Source organism: Rattus norvegicus, chromosome 1 (assembly GCF_036323735.1).
Source record: "Rattus norvegicus strain BN/NHsdMcwi chromosome 1, GRCr8, whole genome shotgun sequence".
Taxonomy (NCBI): Eukaryota; Metazoa; Chordata; class Mammalia; order Rodentia; family Muridae; genus Rattus; species Rattus norvegicus.
In genome coordinates this window covers 48,313,317-48,337,443 of record NC_086019.1, presented here as the reverse complement: position 1 = coordinate 48,337,443, position 24,127 = coordinate 48,313,317, and the positions used below count along the sequence as shown (strand labels likewise).

The following is a 24,127-nucleotide window of genomic DNA, read 5'->3' as shown; positions in this document are numbered from 1 at the left end:
ACAGGGTGATGGGACTTAACACTAGACCAGACACCTCAGCCTTAAGTGGCCATTAGCCCCACAGGTCCTGCTGGGCTCAGGGTACCCCCAGGGTCACCTGTCAGTGGGTGCTACCTGAGGGGCTGCCTGTGTCTGCCTTGCGGAACAGTGCCCAGGCTTCCCAGAATCCTGGTGGCAAAGGGGATTTTGTTCCTAATTTGCCCTCAGCTTTGACACTGCTGCCCTGACTCCGTGTGCCTGGTCTAATGGGAATGGAGCCCAGCAGTGCCCCCAGTGGCCCTCAGCCACTCACAACTGTCCATTCATGCTCTCTTCCTCCTCCCTTTCCAGTCCCAGCTGGTCTTCTCGTCTCCGGGCAATTCCAGAAAGTTCTATTTGCTTTTATCAATCATCTCTCCCAGAAGCAGGGACATGGAGGAGCTATGGTTCTTATTTCCTCGCTCCATTCTGCCAGGACGGCTCGGCCAGAGGACACAGGTGCTCCTGGAGGGTGATTTGAGTTGCAGGACAAATTCGAAGCAGGCAGAGCTGTCACGGAGCAGACCGATTAATTACTGTGTCTCAACTGCTTGAATATATCCCTTCGTTTTGTGGCTCCCTTATGCCCCAGCACTAGTCTCTCTCACATTTCTTTCCAATTTTGTCTTCCTCACTGCAGCAAGACAGCTTTGGATTCTTTAGGGCTCCGTGACTTGGTTTCTCCTCAAATAAAGGGTTTCTATATTCTATGCGGGGTAGCCATTTCCTGCAGGGCAATGCTGACTCTTATTCTGTCTTTCCCAAGCCCAAAGCATCTTTAGCCTGAGCACTCACCCCATCCCAGCATGCTCTTGCCATTATGAGACCTCACTCCTCCTCACCAAGTGAGCACTGTGACCCAGGAAGGGAACGGGTGTCTCAGGATTTTGAGAAGGTAGAGAATATTTTGGAGAGGCATGTGGTAGTTACCGCCCAGTTGTCATGGCGACCACTGGAAAAGGGCTTGCCTGAAGAAGTCCCAGCTAGAGTCATTGTCTGGAGATCAGCTGCCAGTGGCATCAGGTAGCCAAGCAGACTTAGAAGTCAAAGGGAAGTAAACAGCCTGGGCACAGGGTGTGTCCCCTGCTTGTGCGTGTGTAAGAGCTTGGTGTTGCACACCCTTGCTTCCCTGTCAGGTCCCTGGTCTCAGCCCTGGGTCCAGCTTATCTAGATGTAAAGTTCACACAACTGGCAGGGCACACATGGGCCTCTCTACCTGTGAACTTGGCAGGGAAGTCATAATCATTCTAAAATGCTTTTGAAAAATAACCTTGAAGAAGCATTTTATAATAAAGCCTGCCCTTGTCCTGGGTCACAAACGAGAAGTCCTAACCAGAACGCTCACCTCCTGCCTCTTGGTGAAGGCAGGACCCCTCCATGCCAAGCTGGTGCCACATGCCAAGGGGCCCCACATTGGCCAACAAAGGGACCTAGGGTATGTGCAGCTGTCCAATGGCAGAGGGCCCAACAGTTAGCAGGTCCCCATTTAAAAGGGCAGAGTGATTAGCGTCACGGAGACGGCTTATAAATACCCCATGGAAGTGGTTTGTAGCAGTTGGAGGGAGAGTCGCACTTACACCTGTCTCTACAGTGCCCTTCACTTCCATGCTTTCCCAAAACTTGTCCTCACCCCGCACTGTCCTCACCCCGCACTGTCCTCACCCCACACTGACAGCCTTCCTTACTGTTCTGTTCCTTCAAGGCCTCTGGAACACCCTCTGTATTTCTGCCTGCCCCCACCCGCCCCATTTCCCACCAAGGGTATGGTTTCTGGAAGCAATCCTATGGCACTGCCTGCACAGCAGGGCGTCTCTGGCGCAACGCTGTTTCTACAGGGACTCCAATCTTGCAAGCCACTCGGACCCCCAGAGCTGTAAGGTTTCTCTGAAGGCTGTTTTATGTCAAAGAAATACGTTACCATGATTTTGTGTAAAAATCCCTCTTCATCAAATTAAGAGAAAACGAATGAACAATTGGACACTTTAAAAGACTCTGAAACATAAAATAGGGCCCTTGGATGGAGAATTCAGCCAATATTTTCCTATGAAATCAATGTTTTATTTTTCAGGAAAAACCCCATCACAGTCTTATCCAAACCGGGACGGGGGAGTGTGGGTGTCATCCATGAAAGGAGACACTGAGAGTTGGAAAGAATCATTTTGAGCAGTAAAACTTTAATTAATCGCGCCTCTTGTTTGGGCCTACGGAAGCAGCGAGCCGTGTTTTGGGTACCACAGAAAACCACACACTTACCGCAGAGCACTCCAAAGAAAACAAAGAGAAGGTATACATGATCACGCTAAGCGAGGGAGGCGGGGAGCACACAGGGTGTCTGCCCATATTTGGATAGGGAATGATTGAAAAAAAAAGATCAAGTACAGAAATGACATAAACCACAGTCTATGACAACACATAAGGAGAGAAGGAATGAAATAAACAAGACCTTCTCCCAAACCAGAAGACTGCAAAATAGGGCAGAGGAAGCCCTCACAGCACAGTGTCCTCATGAACCATCAGGGCACCGCTAAGAAAGACGAACCGAGTTAAAGGGAGCTGCAGTATTTCAGCGCACGACCAAGCGAAGAGGGTGATAAAGCGGGAGGGAGTAGACAAATGGCTGTTTAGACACTCAAGGCAGGTCAGCTGCGGCGGCCATGATGCTGGGAACAAGACGATGGAGGGCAAGGGCGAGGGCGAGAAGGATGAAGAGAGCTTACCTCGGCTGAAGAGGATGAAAGGCTGCAAGAGGGCAGTATGGAGGAGGCTGGGGACATTTCAGAAGAGGCGTGCAGGCCCAGAGGGGACCAGTGGGCTTAAATTTCATGGGAACATCTTGAAATGAGTTACCCCATCTTCTAGTATGGGGAATGGCTTCAGAAAGGCAAGTTTGTTTTTGCTCATCTTCCTGCCGTTCTTGGCGAGGCAGAAACCAGACTCCAGACGCCGAGCAGAGGACTGTGGTGACCTGATGCCTTGAAGGGACACAGGGCCACACAGCATCTCTACTGCAGCATGCTGGGAGATGCCCACAGACCACTCAGGAACGCAGGACAGTTCCCCTTAAAACACACATGACGGTGAGTATTTGTTTCCTCCCAGGAGAAAGCATGGCAGTTTGTGACGTGTCTATCCTGGGCTCAGGCTCTGGCCACTGTTCCGCTGAGGGGAATAACACCGAGGATCTTAGGAAGACTAGATCCTGGAAGGATCCCGAGGGCCTCCTGGAAACTGGAACTGGTCCTGCTCTTTGGGCTCTTGGGAGTCCTTGTTCACCAGTGAGCCCCTCAGTGGTGGGTTGGAGGTCTTCCTGGAGGCCGAAGGACTCAAGCGGGTAGATGTGGTGAACTGGTCTGTGGCTCAGGGTCATGAGCCCTGGGGAGTTCTCCAAGAAGGGTGCTGAAGTCTTGACTGTTTGTGAGGAACTAGAAAGAACACCACCCTTACTTCTGGCTTCACAAGGCAAGCCAGGCAAGATGGTTAAAGATAAGGTTCTCCAAGATGTCGCCTCAATGTCCACATAGACCCCTGACTGCAGAAACAGGTACAGGGACTTACGAGTTTGGCTATTAAGCAACGACCATTAAAGACAGTGCATGGTGGGTGGGAGATGTTAGCTTCTGTTAAGAATTGATTGCTTAGTTCTCTGAGCGCACAAACGGACATATCAAATTTAATTTTTGAGGGGTTGGGGATTTAGCTCAGTGGTAGAGCGCTTGCCTAGCAAGCGCAAGGCCCTGAGTTCACTGGTCCCCAGCTCTGAAGAAAAGAAAAATAAATTTAATTTTTGAAAACAGGCTTACCAATATGAACTTCCACTCTTTACCCAAACCTGATTCTCCACCCCAGCTCCATTCCAATATCCTGACACTACCACACCAGCCATCACACACTCAAGGAGAGGGACTGCCCGTAAATAGTTGGCTGAAGGCGGCTCCTTTGTGAAGGAGCTTGCAAGCTTCTCTTCCCTCTCAATAAATCCTCATGGCTCTCTGTCACCAGGAACCTGCTCCCTCCAGGTCTTGCAGCCCAGGAAGCACTGGCCATATGCTCACAGCATTTGGTGAAAACAGAAAATGCTGAACACAAGCATTGTGCTTTGGAAAACCCCGCTGAGTTTATTTATATGGAACACATAAAATGCACCTCGACAGACCGGTGTCAATACCCCAAACCCTGCCCTGGACATCACCTGTCTCCTGAGTGTCTTCTTTTAAGGTATAATAAAGGGCTGGAAAGCTAAACAGATTGGAGAAATATCTCAAAACGGGAGCTTTAGGCACCACCGAAAAGAGGCTGGTAATCAGTTTTCAGGCCCCTGCGCCAAAGCCCCCACAAGGGACTTCAGTGACCTCGGTGTCGTGCTGAAAGTCTAGCCACTGTCATGGATGGCGCTGCGTCTCTCAACCTTCGAAAGGGCATTTAGGGTCGGATTCACATAAGATTCTGGTTTCTTCGTGTATTACCTAATGTGAGCTCATAGACCTGAAATACTTTTCGAAGAGGATTAAATATGGATCACTCGGGGATCTGGGAAGGTTCATGTGAAGGAACGTGTGTCTGGGAGCCTTGGCTCTAGACTACCTGTCTAACAGACTCACCTAGCATTGCTTGAGAGTGACTGTGAATGCAATACAGGTCAAAAGTCTCCAGGGTGAGGTGACAAGTGTGCTTCCTTCTCAGCATCAAATATATCCTTGAAGTTTAAGGATTATGAAGATGAATTTGTGCAGACCTTCCCGATTTGGGACAAGTTTAATGTTATTTTAACAGTGGTGGCCAGCCAAGCTTGAGGCCTCAGGCTCCTTCCTCAGCATGGCAAAGACAACCCCACGTACATGTGAGCTTGTGTTTGCGCTGGAGCAGTAATGAGACTGCTCCCCTCTGAGCTGTGGGCAGCATACACCATGGCTCATTTCCAACGCTTATCGGACCCTTCTGAATTTTTTGTGTAAAGTTCAGTCAACTCAGGCACATAGCTTGGCCCAGCCTTAGGTGTGTGGGGCGTGGGCCTTCGCTCTTTTGGAAGGATAGATGGGATAGGATGTGATCTACACTGAGACTCATGTGAACGGCTAAGAGGAAATCCCTCTAGGTGCTGAAACAGACTAAGGGCTCTCTTACCAGAAAGCAGAGGATGATCACTGGATGGGATATCTTCTAGGGGGTTATTCAGTCAGTGCCTTGACTCTGGGAAAATTTAGTCAGAGCACACAGTGCTCTGGCTATCTGAATGCCAAACTCTGGCAGAGGAGAAATGCCTGTGTCATTTTTCTTCCTTGCTTTCCAGGAACAGACTCAGGGTGTTCAGAAATGTCCGCTAGTACAGACTCAGCACCATGTAGCTAAGTAGGAAGGAGTCTTTAGGGACTCCCCTGTATATCCCATGGTAGGAACACCAAACCAAAGACTGTGACCGGTCACCTGCCACATTGGGCATTTGGGAGATGTTAGGAGGTACTTTATTTTCTCTCTTTCTTCCTTCCTTCCTTTCTTTCTTTTTTTTCCGGAACTGGGGACCGAACCCAGGGCCTTGCACTTGGTAGGCAAGCACTCTACCACTGAGCTAACGGAGGTACTTTATTTTAACAGCAAGATGGGGCAGCGGAACTGTACAGTGTGGTTTATTCCAGCCTGATACTCCCAAGGCCTGGAAGGAAGGTGGGATCTTCCACCCTAAATTCTATTCAACAGAGAAGTTTCATGGATCACCTCTGACAGGAACCCAGGCCATTCACCTCAACTATTAAGTCACCAGCCATGACAGGTTATATAGAAACCTCAAAGACAGTCTCTGAGACCTCATTTAAAACTATGCAGAATGTGTGTGTAGGGTTGGGGCAGGCAAAGGAATGCAGTGTGGATGGACTTACACTGAGGAATAATACACACCCAGGCAAAGGAATGCAGGCCTTACACTGAGGAATACACACCCAGGGACTCCCCCAAGGCCTTAAAGAAAACATCCAATAGAGTCCTTAGCAGTTCAACAGGGTGGTCAAAGAAGCTGAGCTGAAACAGTTTAAGTCTCTCAGGCTACAGAACTAGAGTTGGTTCAATGTTTCCTCTGCTAGAGAACGCATCTTAGCTGGCATAAAGCATACAGTGCTGTTTCTTAAAGCCCTGAACCATGTTTAAAGGAAAGGGGTCGGGGGACAGCTCCAGGCTCATAAAACACTCAAGACAAATGCACTCAGTATGGCTCAAACTTGCCAGGATACCATGCAAGCGGTTTTTTTCTTCCTGAGGGCTTCTGTTTCCCAGAACATACTTAGGGAGAAGCCAGAGTGAACCCCCAAGTCTGTGAGGTCAGATTTGGGAAGACAGGCGAGTTTCTGTTTTGACAATTTGGTGATCTCCCACCGACTCCCAATTTCTCCTCAGCATTCACATCTTAAACCCAAAAGTTAATCCGGAGCTCCCAGACTTCGGAGGACTTCTCAATTTGGGCAGGGCATGAAACCGGCTGGAGGAAGCAGAGGTGTAAGGAGAGCACTGACTTTGAAACAGCCTTTGTGTGGCCTTGGGGGTTCTGTAGTCCCAGACCTGGTCATTGGTTTGGGGGGCACTGGGAACCTGGGAGCCATTGGTTATCTTTCTGCACGCAATGGAAAGCCCCTGAGAGTGAGTACACCACAGTTCAGGTAGACAGGCCCCCGTGACTGTCTGTAGGATGAGGCTATACACCACACTGGGATTCCAACAGACAGAGTCTCACTTTATCCCTAAGTACTGAGAATTAGTTGACTTGTCTATCAAACTGAAGCAGGACCATTCCCCGCTGACATGAAGGACCCTTGGAGCCCAGACATAGTGTCCTGTCTTAGCAGACTACAGAGTCATCAGAAATACTTAATAGAGGGACATAGGCTGGCAGCACTGGGCACCAGACTGGACTGTAAAGAACTTACCACAACCCAGCAAGAAGCGAGGGTCTTAGTATCCATGTGGACTGAACACACAGGGCACAAGCAGGACATAGCCGGAGACCACAGCTCTCAGGGCAAATGTTATCCAGTTTCTCAGAAGTAGCAGTTAGGAACTGACATTATATAAGACTACCCACGGTCCCTGTTGAAAACAACTCTTGTTTGAACTTGGAAAACATCACAACTACTCTTCGAATAGCTAAGTAAAAGTTGATTGTGTATCTAACTCAAACAGCTAAATAACTATTTTTAGCCAATGCCAGCCCACAGTATCCCTTATGAGACATTTAAAAAACAAAACACTCAAATACCAACAGATTGAACTTTATAGCACCATTCCAAAATACTAAACTTTCTTTGTGCCTTTATTTCTCTCTCTTTTTGGTACACATTTAGAGTACGGGCATTCTGTAAATTTCTGAAAGCCCTGGAAAACAACTAATTTTTTAGGACAGAGCAGCAACTTGGTATCACCAGGAAATGTCAAGCAGGCTGTGACTCCTTCCTGGGCTTCCAGAAGTCGGATTTGGGTGAGTGGAGGGAGAACACCAGGCTTCCTGGGAGATCAGAGACAAGGGCTTGGTGTTATGTGCTGGGAGTCTGTTGTGGGCCTGGCTGATGAGTGGCCACTTTGAAAGAGACTGCTCTTCTGACAAGGGACTGGGGTCTTAGGTAGCTTTGGGGTCTGCCTATACCTTTTATTCAGTGTCTGCAAGAGAGAGACTGGGAATGCCATTGAATTCTCTCTTGCATATTTCCATGTTTTCATCAGGGAGCACTAAAATCTCTTCTTTGCAAGCAGATCTATTGCAATCTAGCAGAATTAGAAATGGGGTTTGGATTCAACATAGATCTATTTGCTGACGTGATGTGGGGGCTGCTTCATGATGGGACTGCTTGCAGGAAAAAACTAATTTCTTTCTTGGGACACCAGGGTAACATCCCACCCTGGTCGTAACTGTGTGTTCCTGTCTAACTGTTCCAGACGTCAGCGTGAGAAAGGTGAACCACAGAAACGGATATGGGAAGTGTCTTCTGAAGAGGGCAGAGAGAGGTAGAGTGAGAAGGGGCGCCAGCAGCATAGTTATGTAGCAGTTTTGAAAAGACTGAGCGTTACATGGTAACAGTCAATTACCCAGAAGGAACACTTTCCACCAGAGCCGGGCACTAGAGAGCCAGTGCTGGGCAGAAGGAAGATGAAGATGTTCTGAAATGGACTCGTCACTTGGCACTATGTACACCACATACAATAGAACATGTTCCTTTCAACATTGCACAATATAAATATACACGGCGGAGTAAACTAATGCAGAGTAACTTGGAGGCACACAGAAGAAACATGGCGGGTGCAGACTTGGGTTAGAACAGTAGTGAGAGGCAGAAGGTCGTGGTTTCAGGCCAGTAAGCTTGGAGGGCCCCAGGTCACGTGGGCTGGCAGTCACCACCCATCTGTGAGGGAATTACCACATCTCAATGTCGCCAGAGTTAATTGCTTCAAAGAAGGCCTAATTATCTAAACAATCTGAGGAAAATCAAACCGTTGTTCCCACTCTCAAGGAGGAAACCCTGGAAGTCCTTTCTGGCCTTCAGGCTTCATTAGGAGGAAGAGGTTGTTACTTTTCCCCTATTTCCTGTAAATAACTTGGTTACTATGCAACCACGTTAGGCAAACTAGAACAGCATTCAAGAACACCCATCACAGTGCGTAACAAGATTTAATGTACATTTATTCTTAACATGTGGGACATATAAAGATTTTATACTGAATAAATGATATTCATTAAGCCAGAGGAAAAGGAGGAATTTACATCAAGTTTTTTTCTTTTTTTTTTCTTTTTTCTTTTCTTAAACTACATTATCTTGAAATACAAATGCGGATTCTTGTCACAGAAAAATCTTTGAAGTTGTGTTTCTTCATTTAGTTGGTTTTTCTTTTTTCTTTTTTTTTGTATGTACTGGTATTCATTTTCTAAATCAATCCGTATGCAACCATTTCCACACCTTGATTCATGAAGCAAACTGGGACCAGCTGCCCTCCCAACAGAGCATGACTTTATACATACAGAAACTTGTACATTACCCCCTTTTTTTGTTTGTTTTTATTTTTTGTATTTTTTGTTTCTTTTTCTTGTTTTTTGGAGATATGGTCCTAATGAAAAAATATATAAAATAAAAATAAAAAATTATTTAAATCTACCATCACTTCGTAGTTACCACATCATGAAAAAGAAACTAAAAACTTTGTACTAAAAAAAAAAAAAGAAAAGAAAAAAATATGAGGGTATGTTTAATGTACAACTTCTATATACATCACAGCCCATAGGCAGTAAAAAAAAAATATTTAAAAAATGATGAAAGGAATCACGAAGATCTGTGAGGTGGAGGCTGAGTCGCAGCAGACATGGCGGTCGTGGTGAGGAAGCAATCCTGCTGTTGGCGGTTAGGAGTGGATTTTCGCCCCTAACTGAGAGTGCGGTTTTTTGCTCGAGGCCTAATGCAACCGCTTTCCTGTGGAGAGAACAGCATCACTGGGCCAGACTGCTGACTGCCATACCTCGAGCCCCTACACCTACATCTCTAGAAGTTTCTATTGCACAGAGCTTTGGGCAATGGGATGCACTTTCGCTTTTTTCATTCTGCGAAGAATAAAATTCATAGGAAATCAATTTAAGGATCAATTTTTCCTTTCACCTTTTTGACTCAGTGTGGTGAAATTTTCCTATCAGCATTTTTTGCCAAACCTTTTTACTTTATAAAGTGAATTCACTTCCCTAAAACTGTAATACAACATGAAAAAAATTATGAAAAAAACAAAAAAACATGTGACCTGTGAATGAACTAGACGGCAACTTTGGTTAAAAAAAAGAGAAAGAAACAGAAATCCCCCAACGGATGTACTTATACACACAGACAGCAAATATTAATTTATAACTGTTCAAATTAATGATTTCTTTAATTCCCAATTGGTAAATAGTGAATGGGGCAGAGAAGCAAAGATTTTTCTTTTCCTTCTTCCTACATTGGATAAACGAGAACAGAAAACAGCCAGTCATATGTGACCCTCTAATGTTCCCTCACACATGTGTGCCCTCACGGGTGTCATAACTGCCCAATCTGAAACAGTACATCACAGATGACAGACGCAACCAGAGAGTTCAGGACAGCGGATATCGAGATATCCAGCAACCGACCCTCGTGCAAAAGGAACTCCGAGCGGTTCTCATCCACTCTAGCCATAGCCAGCAAAGCTTTGGCCGCCCTGCACATCATGTCCACACTGGGGGGTTCCAGAGGCGGGGGCTGCATGTGCATGAGGGTATGCTGGCTCTGCTGATACTGCGCCATCGTGACCCCGTCCTCCAGGAAGCCTATCAAGTTCCCAATGCTTCCTTTCTGCACAGCTATTGCCCTCGCTGCCAGTGTATCCCCCTGGGCAAGGTTCGATAAAAGCGCCATGGACATTTCTCGGCAGACTGGGTTTTTGCGATCCCCAACGTACCTAACTAATGTAGCATAAAATTTCTCCTGACGACTAAATGGAGGTGTGGCCAAGATCAGGTCCACATTGTTGTCCTGGATACTGAGTTTACACAGTGTCTCCAGCACAAGTCTTTGTGGCGATAGAACTGAGTTGGGCCCCACAGTGGGAAAGGGGTCCTGTGCCTCTGCAGACGGGCACACCATCCAGTGCAGCAAGCCGTCCAGGATCGGCAAGCAGATGCTCTCTGTGTAAGCAGACAAGTCTAGCTGCCCGGAAATGTTAGCCAATGTGACCAGTGTGTTATCCCGCAAGACCTCGAGGCAGTCCCACCACCACTCATCTTTGCTGCAGGCCACCCCCTTGTCCTCATCCTCCTCCTTCTCATAGGTCTGTGGCGCCCGTTTTCTCTCCGGATGCTCATGATGCAGCAGAATCAACTTTCCTAGGATCAGCACCAAGCCCGGATGTTTGGACATCTCTGCGTCGTTGCCAGGCACGAAAGACAAGCTCCGCACGATGTTAGACACACAGATGCAGCGTTTGGCCAGGGAGTCCTGCCAGTGCGCAATGGTGCACAGGGGAGTCTCGTCTCGGCTCCTGGGCTCGTCCTCCAGGAGCCTGATGTTCCGGTGGCTTTTGGCCTGCTGGATTCCAAAGGGAAACTTGCCGCTCTCGGTTTGGGGTCCGGGGTTGCTGTCTTCCGGCAGGGCCCCTGGTCGGGCAGACAGGACATCATCAATGGTGGCTATGATGCTTTTCTCTGGCTGCTCTTCAGAATCGCCCTTGCCTGCCAGCTCTTTCTTCTTACCCGTGGAGCTGAGAGGCGCAGGTGGACGCCTGCGAGGAGGGATCTCCATCTTGCTCTCGAAGTGAGTGAGGATGTGCTCAGTGGTGTCGCCACCACCCAGCTGCCAGTGGAGGAGCCCGCTGTTGAACTCTTGAACCCGACCCAGCCTGTCGGACCGGTCCACCACAAACAGGTTGTTCTTCTTGACAATCTTTATGGGCAGCTTGTCAAACTTACTGGCCTGCCTCGGCGTCTCCTTGGGGTCCGCAGTGGTGTCTGGAGCAGCTAGGGCAGAGCTGCTCTTGCCCTCTGACTCTGTCTTTTTACTGTCTTCCTCCTCTTCCTCCTCCTCCTCTTCCTCCTCCTCCTCTTCCTCCTCCTCCTCCTCCTCCTCCTCCAGACACTCGGCATCATCTTCTTCTTTCCCAGAGTCGTCCTCCGAGGACTGGCTGTCGTCTTTCTTCCCTGTGCGGTGATCAAGCGCCCTTTGGCTGGGGTCACCCACTTCATATTCCATCAGAATACCGAAAATGTCAATTAGGCACTTTCGGAAGTACTCCACTAGTAGTTCCAGGAACCCCGACAGCTAGAGAGGGGAGAGAGCAGGTACAGGTCAGGACACCAGCTCTGACAGAGGGGCCTTGGGTAGAGACTTCACACTGTTCTAATGTCCTTCTGCCCTGACCCTAGAGGGCACACCACGCGTCTGAGAGCTACCTTCCCGAGGATGGACTAAGGGTGCACAAGTGTGTCTCCTCCAGTTCACTGCCAGCTGGCGCTGCCAGCATTGGCCCCAGCTTTCCCCAGCCATGGCTCCAGTGTGTGCAGAGCTCCCCACTCTCTCGGCCTGCATGATTTAGGGAGTACACTGTGAGGAGCAGGAGCGAGGGTTTTATAGACTCTTGCACCCAAAGTGAATCTATTTGCTCCTCTACTATTTATCTGGGAATCGCCTGCTGGGGTTTTTATGGTTATTATTCCTAGGATTTTTATGGTTATTTTTGTCTCAGGTACCATAGGTTGTCCTGATTTACGTTCTTTCTATATCTTTTGGAGGAGATAATTTTAGTAATGTAGTCGCTCATAAAGACTGAAAATTATAAACAAATCAATTTAGTCCCTGATAAATGAACTAAAGTGCTTTATAAAATGCAATTTTACATTTCAGTTATTCACAATGCTAAATGAAAGACAAGAGCCATTGACAGAGTCTGCCTGTGGAAAGTCGAGTGCTCCCGTCTGTATCACTCACTCCACACACAGCCAGCCTTACATGAGCTGTAGGGACATGCAGCGTGGGTTCTGTATGACAGATGCTGTGAGACCAACCATAATCTCACATCTCCTCTTTGTTCCCAGGGCTGGGCACGCCTGTCCCGGGTGAGCGCACATAGCTATACCAAGCAGTTTTTGTGGTCCTGAAGGTATTCTCCCCAGGGGAAGAATTCTCCCCCTCCCTGTCATAAGCTTCCTTGGGGAAAAGGGCAAGTTAACCAAGCACTTCTGGGCATAAAAATGTACAACCGGCCAGAGTTCATCTATTAAGAGGATGAAGGTTCTCGAGAAGGCTGGACACATTATTTTAAGCACACATCTTAAATACCATCATTAGGGCATGCAATGTTTTTGACCCATTAACACAGTCCACCAGCTGAGAGCTGCCTCTGGTCTACACTGAAGACTCAGTGAAAGAAAGGGGGTGGTAGAAAGTTCTGGTCTTTATCTCAGCGGCAGGCAGAGAACCTAGTGTCTTCAGGTGAGGAGCTGTTTACAGCCCACAGGGAGAACAAGCCTCTCACATTTTTATTCTGAACATCAGGTTAAAGCCCATACCTCACTGACAGGGGCATCTTCCTCAGGCTTCCTGCTGTTAGCCATATTGTTACAAGCTACCTTAAGGCCAGCTCTGAACTGGGGGTGAGTGAGGGTGGGGTGCTCCCTGGATGACGGAAGAAGCAGGGTTTCAAGTGAGGACTTTAGGATGACCCGGAGAAGGCAGATGTGGGGAGGTGACCTGGAGGCAGGCATGGCTAGAAGTCCCTGGTCATTCTAACGAGACGGGGACATGGCCAATGAGATCTGTGCTATGAAATGTGTTACATACTTTCCACTGGGGAAAAAGACACAGCATGGGATGTGGTGGTGCTCCCTACAACCACAGCATGTGGCAGCAGGGGCTCAACATCACACAGTTGGCTCAGGCTGGACCCTGCCTCAAACAAATGATTGAAAAACAGTAACATCAATAGAAAGATACTAAGTTGCACTGAGAAGTACTTTCTGTAATAGATCAGTTCCACGTTAGGGTTTAATCACTCCTATTGAAACAGTCTCAATCTCTCTCTCTCTCTCTCTCTCTCTCTCTCTCTCTCACTCACACACACACACAGACACACACACAGACACACACACACTCACACAGACACACACTCACACAGACACACACTCACACAGACACACACTCACACCTCACATGATGTACCCTGAAGATAGAAATTAGTTGCTATCCCAGAGTGAGTACCCAGACAACTACGTATTGACTAGTGCTGCTTTACACTAACTACAGAGATTCAGTCTTGGATGCTGGCTGCACAGCACCTTAGGCACCAGCTTAGCATTATGCATACTCCATTTTAGAACACGCCAACTTGTTGCCAGCTGTGTGCAGCTGCCTCACCTGGGAAAGATTGAAGGTGGCGACAGTGCTGTCATCATAGAGGAGAATGTTGATGGTGTCCAAAGCCCACGTGCTCTCAGCCAACAGACCGGATTTAAGGGACATCATCACACGCCACGCCTCGGGAGTAACTAGAAAGGAGAAGAGGGTGTTGTAAGCACCAGCTCTGGAGGAGGAAGCGGAGCGCTGTGCAGCAGTCAGCTGTGTGTGATCATCTGACTTCAGCTGGGGACGGTAAGTAGACATGCTACTTTGCTCTTGTGTTCTGGTGGTGGGACAGGAGCCCCAAGTGCATGGCCAGCACACATGGTCCTGTCATCGTGAGCATTTCTTTTGCCACTTAGTAAGGGTAATGATCGAGTCAAGCTCAGCAGAGCTGGCTTGGGAGGAAAATGTAATCCTCAAACAGTGTAACATCAGAGAATGTCTGTGTTCTCCCACAGCTATACCCTGCTGTGGCTGAACAGGTACTCCAATGGTTGATTTTCAGGTGCGACCGTGCCCAGGAATGGGAGACTGAAAGTCTGCATTCTCTGTCACTCTTCCTACTCCTGCCCCTAGAAAAGTATGACTAAATGACAGCTGTCAGCTTTGCTGAGGATGGGGTATACTGGACTACAAGTCCTGAGTCTACACTGGGAGATTTTCAAAACTGCAGGGGCCTGTGATGTGACCTGAAAGAGAGAGGGGGACTGATCTACCCATCCTCCCAGCTCCTTACAGTGCAGTGTGAGGGGCAATTGTGCTATGATGTGTCTTATGATGCAGTGAGGGAGGGGCTGTGTCCAAGGGTGTCCTTCCTGGGATTTGGCTTTACAGGTGTTTTAAGAGGAAAACATGTCTTTTGTCATACAAGGGATCAGACTTTTGAAAATAAAATCTCCCTAGGTTGGAGGCAAGCACTGACAGAAACTGGACTAAGAGATTAAAAACAAAACAAGATTCAAAACCAGATATAGGGCTGGAGAGAAGGCTCAGGGGTTAAGCACACTGGTTCCTGGACAAGACCAGGGTTAGCGTTCCAGCACCCGCACAGTAGCTAACAGTCATCTGCAACCCAGTTCCTGAGGATTTAACTCCCTCTTCTGCTTCCTTGGGCACTGTCGGCACATGCAGATACAACATGCAGGCAAAATATCACATAAAGTAAATATGCTTTTAAAAAGTAGATTTATGACTATTTAAACACACAAACGTAGATAGCTATTTCATTTACATTTCTATAAAATAGGGCTCAGTATCTATGGTTCCATCATCTCTCTAAAGTTCCCATATACAAGATACCCTTCTTAATGTCTAACAACTAAAAACATCTTTAACATCGTTAATTAAATCTTTCATTTTCTAATCACTGCCAATGGCTTTAAGACAATTGATTCCAAAATCTTTGAAAAAATTTTCTTACACAACCAAGAGCTATTATTTCCTCTGTTGTGTGAAAAGAACTTCAAAATGCATGCAGAAGAAGCTGTTAACTAACGGACACCCCAGACCACTAATTAGTATGCCCATGGCCTTCGCAGAGGACAAGTAAGCAATACTAGCTCAGCTGAGTTAGCTCCTTGGACTGTGTCGGCCAGTGTGATGTGATTACATCAGTGCCGGAAATCACAGCGGAGGGCACTCACATACCATACCTACCTATCTGCGCAGCATGGCCAGGCCCTACTCCCTATGGAAACTCATCTTACATTGTCACTAGAGTGGCTGGCCTCCAGTGGATCTCTCGAGCATCCAGTGTAGAAATCAAGTGGCTTGGTTTTGTCTAAAGCTCAAGCCAGCACCCAGCCTGTGTGACTGAGGGGTTTGGCCCCTCCCTGGAGGGCTAGTCTCTTCTACAAGCAACCTTTGCACCTGAGTGTCATTAGATTCAGGCTTTTCTCTGGTCTGTTTCTTATTCAGACACGTGGCTTCTAACCAATGCTCCCATAGATAAGTAGCCTATAATTTGTACTGTTGAGATTCTCATCCAATTGAGACAGATGGGAATTGTGTCTGTATTAAAAGTTCTAGATTGCATTTTAATCCATTTTAATGCTTACCAATATCTTTTGAGGTAATCTTCCGCCTTTGTTTCAGGACTGGCTGCGATGCTTCTACTGAGCCAGGAGGAAAGGTAATCTCCCTTCTGATTGGCGGTGGCTGTGGGGGTGGTCCGGTGACCTGGGATGTGGGGACCGTGGGCATGACCTTCTGCATCTTCATGGCAGGCAGGAAGGGGGACTTGCTTGGAGACATGCGGCTCTCCAGGGAGCGCGGGAAGGAGGCAGGGCTGGGTGCCCTGGAGATGTGGTTTGGCAGTGACGGCGGCGTCTGGTAGGATGACTGAGGTGGGCGCGTGATGGGTTGCATGGAGGCCGATGATGACATATAAGGCTGGCGCTGGCTGACATGAGAAGGCCACTGGCTCTCGTGATTGATCCTCTGATCAGGTACCATCATATCATCTGTGCGGTTCATGCCTGGGTAAGGGGGTGCCTGTGCAGGGCCACCTGGGCCTTGCCTGTTCTGGTAGGGATAAGGCATATCATTGCGTGTAGCCCACATATTCTGCTGAGGCCCCTCATTGGAAGATGACTGCATGGGGCCACCCATCATCTGAGGTGGGATTCCATGTGGCTGCATCTGGCCTGGGCCCTGCATCCTTTCTCTATTGTAGGGGTAGGGATACTGTCCCTGGATGGGCCTTCTGTCCGGGCCAGAGTAGGAGCCTCCGTACTGGTTATACATCTCCTGCTGTTGGCTGCCATACTGCATGTTGTACATGTCTCCCTCGTGGCGCTTGGCTGGAGGCCCGTACATGCCATCCATATGGCGTTTGTAATTCTGAAATCCATATAAAGACAATTATACTGATGTTCTCTTAGAGGTATAGTCATACACACTCGAATTATGCAAAAGTTATTACTGGGTAGAATGTTCATTTCAAAACGGATACGGGACGCTCCTATGTACTGACAAACGCTAACAATTTAGGCTTGTTTTCAGTATTGCCACACACTCTTAGGAGGGGTGCCCAGGTTTGTTTTCAAGTGTAAAACATTTTCTATGACCCCTCTCCTTGAGCAACACAGGGACAGCACACCATGGCTGACCACCATGTCAGCACACGTGGATAGATGGAACCAACAGTACCCTAGGAGCCAGGGTGCTCTGACTCATGGGAGCAAACTGGATATTTCAGGGCCGTTCTGGGAGGTTCTGGGCTGAGGGGACCCTAGACCTCAGTAGATGGCAGAGCCTCTGCTGACGTAGCTCCTGGACCATGACACCTGCAGTCCACATCCCGGCCTGCGCTCAGATACACAGCTCGCCCAGGCTCAGTTCTCCACGGAACCCTTACTGGTCCCTCTACACAACTCCTTTGGCTCAGCTCCACCCTTGAAGACTCTCCTTGGTACCCACTGGGTGGGTGGGAGATATGTGGAGGGGTGCACTGTGCACTTCAAACTGTCTCTGGTAAGTTACTTCACCAACTGCAAAGTATGCTCCAAGTAAATGAATATTTCAAAATGACTTTGTGATTGAAAAATTCTAAAAAGAAAATGCCCTCCCCCCTTTTTGGTGAGCGATCGCAGACCAGAAAGATTGTTCAGAAACAGCTAAACCCTAAGGAGGAGCCCGACCCTTAGGGCCACTGTGACTTCTCCAAGGTTGGGTTATACAAGACTTGGCTGTGAAGTATGCCACAGGAACTAGCCTACTGCAGAACATGCCATTAATTTATCTTCTGAAGAACAAACAGTTAGCATACTTTAGGGCGCAGTGGGCCAGGCAGCAACGAGAGCGCTGCCGTCCGAATACGCGATGTTAGTGTCTCTCTTAAAGAGCCAGTGGCCATCTTGGTCCACAGCAGTCTGAGTTTCTTTTATTGTTTTCTTTGAGTACGGCATATTTCTGACCTACAGTGCATTTACCACAACACAGCTGCCCTAGAACATCTGCAGAGACTACCTCCAGGACCCCTGTGGCTACATCCATGAACACTCAAGTCCCAGAGTGAAGAAGGCTGGCTTGCTCTCCAGTGTCTACACACACTCTTGGCTGTGCGGTTCTTCCAGATGTGTCCTACACCAGTGATCGCTGCCCGGCAGCTGTGTCCTGCTTGTTGGCAGAACAGCAGTGAGGGACACACGCGTGCTCTGTGCACTTGCCTTTTGACTTGCACTGGCACATGGGTCTGGAACCTGTGGGACAGGAGGAGGGGTGGCCACAGACACGTGTCCAGCATGCTGTGTATATCCCAGAATACTACCTGTCAAGAGCTGTTTTTAACTTTCTGAGTTACTTTCTAGCTAAACCTACCCTGGCTATTCAGTAAAGTGTGTGGCTTTGGTTAGCCCTCCCCAAATCTTCACAAGAAAGACGTTGGGTTTCAGTCTCCAGCAGACAAAAGGGACACAGGCCCACACCCCCGGCCAACTCACCGGCTGCTGTGGGTACAGGCCAGGCTGGTGTCCTCCATACGGTGGCTGTCCTGTGGGAGGGCCTTGGCCTGGGTACTGCTGCCCGTAAGCCTCATGCCTAGAGCAAAGTGTTCAAAGGAAGATTGGTTTACATGGGACTTGAGGCAAACACAGACGAAAACAGCCCATTTCTAGAGCCCTACCCAGCGGCTCTGTCTTCTCTCCACACACACCACTTTGAACAGCACAGGAGGCCACAGCTGCGCTCCAGCTTCTTGCAGGGACGGTAACACCCATCTCAGGAGGCCAGCCAAACTCCCAGTTCAGGCTGTTGCTAATCGGTGTCAGAGGGATACCGGTTGGACAGGCAGAGCCTTGTGTGTGCTTGTCTAGGCTCTGGCCGCTTCCTTTGAAGCAGAAGCCCCACCCATCCCCTGAAGCTTCCACAAGCAGGAGCCACATGGTGTTGTCAAGGGAGGAAAAGCAGGAGTAGACAGAAGTTCGGAAGCAGCATTTCTAGAAGTATCAGAACATGGATGGTGTTCCCATCTTCTGCTTCCTCACTGAGGACACAGCGTTTACAGCTATACCTCAAGGGGGCTGGAGAGATGGCTCAGCAGTTAAGAACACTGACTGCTCTTCCAGAGGACCCCGGTTCAATTTCCAACACCCATAAGGCAGCTCACAACAACTGTAGCTCCAAGATCTGACACTCTCACACAGACATATACCACTGTACATAAAATAAAGATTTAAAAAGCTATCCTTCAGCAGAGGGACAGTTCCTGATTACAGAGGGCATGGAGGAGGGTGTTCATACTGACTGAGATGAACTCCTATTAAGTCCTTGCAGAGAAACATAATGGGCATTTCCAACTGCTCCCACATTTAGGAACTGTAAATGCCATAAAATTAACATGTTTAAGGGTAAAAAAGTCTTGAACTTTGAAAATAAACTGTGTTAAGTTAGAAATACTGAATCTTGTAGAGGGGAGAATAATTGGTTGGATAGATTATTAATGAGATCAAGAAATGAAAAGAGGGAAAAATTAGATTACCACGTACAAACAGACAGAAGACTCTAGGAGGAAGCTTGAAGGAAAGAGTTCTAACTGACGAGGACAAAGCTTAAGAGAGGCAGCAAAAGCTCACGGGAGATTCTCCACTGTGTCTGTCCTTTTACAACTGGCTAATCTCATCGGAAAAACAAAGCAAAGCAAAGCAATAGCTCTTCCTGGATCTTAAAGCCCCAGCCTTTGGCCTAGGGAGCCACAGCGGCTAACTTAACCCTCATCCCATGCACTTGGCATCTGTGCTGTTCCCTGAAAGCAGGGACAGCAACAGATATTCATCACATGTGGTCAGGTAAGAGGAAAACTCAAACACTGAATACAGAGACTCACCCTGTCACCTGACTTGTGGTCTCTCACACCCTCCCCTTGGAATCAAGTCATCCCCACTCATCCTCTCTCCCTTGGCTCTACCTGGTGAGAGGGCCTGGGTGTGGCCAGGCTGCCTTGAGCAGACACCGACTCTACCAAGACCATGGAGGAAAGGGCTCCAGTCAGTCTTTCCCTTCACCACAGAGAGGACAAGGACTTTCCTCTCAGATGCTTCACGCTTTTTCTTTCTAAATCACAAATACCACACTGAAAACCTGCTCTAAGCATCTCTCTCATTAGAGAAGCAGAGAATCCACCAGTGAGTGAAAGAGAGGCCTTTGGTGTTAGCAGGGGGACAGGGGAGGAATCTCTTCACGAAGGAAGTCCTGTCACCTCTGAAGACGAGGCTTCTGATGGCCTTCCTGTGACATCTGTCTTCTGACCAAAACACAGTTTAGGAGTGACCCTGTGGCCTGGCCTGCCATGTGAGTATCAAAATGACTTCCTTGGAGAGACCCCTGTGTGTCAGAATGGTAGGCTTCCTCAGAGATGTCTGCTAAGAGCAAAATACACTCTTGGTCCAGAACTCAGGGCCCGAGAGCCAAGTGTGCCATTCTAGATTTCATCCTCAAGGAGTGGAGGAGGGGAGGGCCTGGTGCTGGGAAGCCTAGGAATCTGTGCTGGGTGGACTGGCAGTGTGTTGTGTGGCTCCTGAGTTCTGAAGAAGAGTGGCCCACAGTTTGCATGCTGCTGAACTCCTGCTTAGAAGTAAGAGCCATGGACCGTCTGAGACCAAGTTCTTCATGTTCTGGCTGAGGCCGCCCACTGTAAGGCCACTGCCTGGTCGTCAGTGAAGGCTACAAAGGTTACCCACTGTGCTGTTACTGGAAGCTCAGCCACTATGGCTCAGAAATGTGTATCTGAGGAAAACAGTTTTTGGTAAGTTATCCCATCTTCATAAAATAAGAAAAACAAAACAGAACAAAAACCCAAACCAAACCAAACCACCACTCACCTTCGGTCATAACTGGTTCCATAGGGAAATTGCTGCCGCTGTCCCATGCCCAGATTGGACATGGCACCTGAGGGACTCTGGTTGTACATGTCCTGCATACTGCTGTTGGGCATCTGTCCTTGTGTCATAAAGGGCTCGCTGCTTCCAGGCACTGTGATAATGAGATAAAAAGCACAGAATTGAGCATTTTCCAAAAGCCAAAGGGCCTATAGATCCCTTCTTGTGAACTTCAGTGGTCCCAATCTTCTACACCACAATCCTACTGAAAGGACATAGACTCTGCCCAAGGGAGCAGAACCTCTAGATGTTCTCAAAGACACCTGCATCCCCTCTGTTTGCTCTACAAGAGCCTCTGATGTGGCAGGACTCGGATACAGGCTGGGCTGCGGCTCTGTGGTTACGAGAGTCAGATGGTTACGATGGTTTTGGGTTCATTCACCCAAAGGGAAAGTTCAAGTCACCCTTCAAATCTGGGCTGAAGGCTAAAGATGGAGCCTGTCTGATACTCTACTACTGGCCTTGCCATGGAAAGAAGAACATTAAGAAGGGTGGACAGAGAACAGCCAACCATGTGATGGGCACCTTGGCCCTATAAGCATGAGAGACAAGGGAAAGAACCAACAACCTGAATGCAGCTGAAGGGGACCTGAACCTTGGAAGCTGAGTTCTGGCTTTGGTTTTGTGTGAGACTGAGAGCAGAGGCCCAAGACTACCCTCGCAGCGCCTGCTGGCCCACAGAGAGCCTGCACCTCTGCTGTCACAGGTGTAGTCTATGGTCACTCTCATGCAGCAACATGGAAGCTCACAGAAAAGCTACTAACGTTCGTATTAATGACTGTTTGTAGAATGAGGTGACATCGGCTTATGAAGAGCTTATAAACAAGACAGGAAATACGCATTTAAATTAGTTCCCACCCTTACACAGAAGAGCAAGAAAACCTAGACATAAATGCGCATCACAACAGCTCAAGAGATGGCTCAGTGGTTTGAGCACTTGCAGGACCTGAGTTCACTTCCCAGCATTTACACTGGCTAGTGCTTCACTACTGCCTGTGACTCCAGCTCCAGGGGATCCGAGGCCCTCTGGCCTTTGGAGGTACCTGCGTTCATGTGCACATATATATGTGCACACAGTTAAAAGAAAAGCTGAAGATGGACAAGTTGTGACTTATTTCTATCCCAAAGCAGAGCGCCAGTAAGGGCACATGTGCAAATGAGCATCCGCTCAGAGCCTGAGGAAAACACTTGTTCCACAGCTGCTGCTTGTCTTCGTTCTACTGCTGTCTGAGGCAGAAAAGCCACCTGACATTTTCTGAGTCAATGATGTCAATGCTGTGGACCCCATACAAGGGTTGAGGCCAATGCAGGAATATCACATTTTGCTACCTTCTCTCTCTGTCTGATCGCACATCAACTTGTGGCAGAACCAGTTTTGAGGTTACCTTCCATTTTGTAGATGGAAAGACAGAGATAGACAGAAGTCAAGTGGCATAATTAAAGTTAAGTAGTTTAATTCTTTAATACACAGAGTAGAAAAAAGTCAACAGAAAGTAAATACTATGACAAAATCATTAAAGCCATGTTTGCAGAAGAAGAAAACTAAATGGTCACTCAACATGTGATCTGTGGCCTTACTGAAAATTACAAAACTGAAGCACATCTACTTGTGTTCACAGCCCATGCTGTCCCCTCCCATAATGACCTGGGGATGGGCCACATGGCTAGCTAGTATTGACCAACAGGCTCGGGGGGAAATGGACTCCAACAAACACCTGCCCAAGCTCGCAACAGGGTTTATCTCGATCTTGGATTTCACCTTTCATGGCCAGGGTACTCTAGAAACCACACAGAAGGGGCCCAGACTGCAGATGGGTCCCGAGTGAAGACTCTGATGACATCAGCCACCCCAGAGGGCCCCTGACAACACAGCCATGAGACAGTGCAGTTCTGTTGACTGAAGTCAGTGAGTGTGGGGCTCTGCTATACATTACAAGATGACAGATGCATTTCACTCCCATTCTTTGAATCAATCAACTTAGGAATCCATCTCATGAAAACACTGTCTCAGCAGTCATGCACCATGGTTTTGTAGGCGCTAGTGGGAGAAACAGCCCACCTAGGGCTACAGCACTAGGATCCAGTAAAAGAGTTAAGCATAGCTAGGTATACGGATAGTAACAGACACCCAGACACACTGGATACCATGGTCAGAGCCTGAGAGATCACATACCCTGTTTAAGGCAGGGGTGAGCAGCAGGCAAGGCTGGCTCTGTGGGGTAAGGAATCTCAGACCAGGCTGACTCGCTGCACAGCTGAGTCACAGGCCAGCCATGGGGATGCTAGGACCACCTGCTGGTGCTGCCCCAGCAACAGTAGTTTCCATGGGTGTTGGTCTAAATTCATAGAATAAGGCAAATTGAAGAACTTTATTTATAACTCCTTAGAGCTGTAAGACAATATTTCCTGTGGACACAAATGTCCCAATGCTATGAGGCAGCAGGTGAGCTGAAATATACAAGGGCTGTGCTATTTACCTAAGACACATATCTCTATCTACCATCTCAAAACAAAGCCCTCTACTCATCCCCTAACTGCCCAAATCCCGTCTGTGCTGTGTGTGTGTTGGAGTCTTCCTCTAGTCTTCTCCATCTTCATTTTGAGATGAGGTCTTTCTTACTGACTGTGGGGCTGGTTATCTCCTGCCTAGGCTTTACAGCACTGGAGCTGTGGGTGTACCCACCGCAGCCCAGGCTTTATGGGGGCACAGGAGATCCAAATTCATGGCTGTGCAGAAAGCACTCAGTCTCTCAGACTCATTCACAGTAGAGACTGCAGACACAAAAGGAGAAGCATCCTGTAGTTGTTGTACAGAAGGATGCAGAAACAGCATGCTTGAGATTCGGAGGCCCCACCCCAAATACCAATCATTAATTTTTCCATGTTGTTTTATTTCTAGAGCCTAAAGGTGGTGTGGCATGGTCCTCACAGATTCCTGGGTTTGAATGCTTGCCCCATAGGGAGTGCCACTATGAGGAAGTATGGCCTTGCTGGAATAAGCTACAGTGGGGCAAGCCTTCTCTTGCTACCTTCTCTCTGTCTGATCTCACATCAACTTGTGGTAGAACCGCATAGGAACTTGTGGTCTCCTATGAAAAAGTTACAGATGGTCTGGACACACAGTCTCCTTCTACTGCCTGTGGATCAGGATGTAGAACTCTCATCCCCTTCTCCAGCACCATGTCTGCCTGCATGTCGCTATGCTTCCTGTCGTGCTGATAATGGACTGAACCTCTGAAAGTGGAGCTGGCCCCAATGAAATGTCCTTTAATGAGAGTTGCTGTGATCATGGTGTCTCTTCACAGCAGTAAAACCCTAACTAAGACAAGTAGGATACGAACCTCGAATCCCTCTCCCACAACAGAAACCTAGCTACTT

General features: G+C 48.2%; 1 protein-coding gene across 5 annotated transcripts in view; it reads right to left on the bottom strand.

Annotated features, from left to right (window-relative positions):
* Positions 1–8,650: 8,650 nt before the first annotated feature.
* The window catches only part of Arid1b (AT-rich interaction domain 1B), a 355,595-nt gene continuing 340,118 nt past the window's right edge, over positions 8,651–24,127 (bottom strand). For all 5 annotated transcript variants that reach the window (XM_039099697.2, XM_039099688.2, XM_039099696.2 and 2 more), the window contains 5 exons: positions 20,693–20,843; positions 18,317–18,413; positions 15,932–16,715; positions 13,890–14,020; positions 8,651–11,798 (listed from right to left, as the gene is read on the bottom strand). In XM_039099697.2, coding sequence (XP_038955625.1) covers positions 10,044–11,798; positions 13,890–14,020; positions 15,932–16,715; positions 18,317–18,413; positions 20,693–20,843 — 2,918 coding nt within the window. In that variant the 3' untranslated portion in view covers positions 8,651–10,043. The remainder of the gene's footprint in view (positions 11,799–13,889; positions 14,021–15,931; positions 16,716–18,316; positions 18,414–20,692; positions 20,844–24,127) is intronic.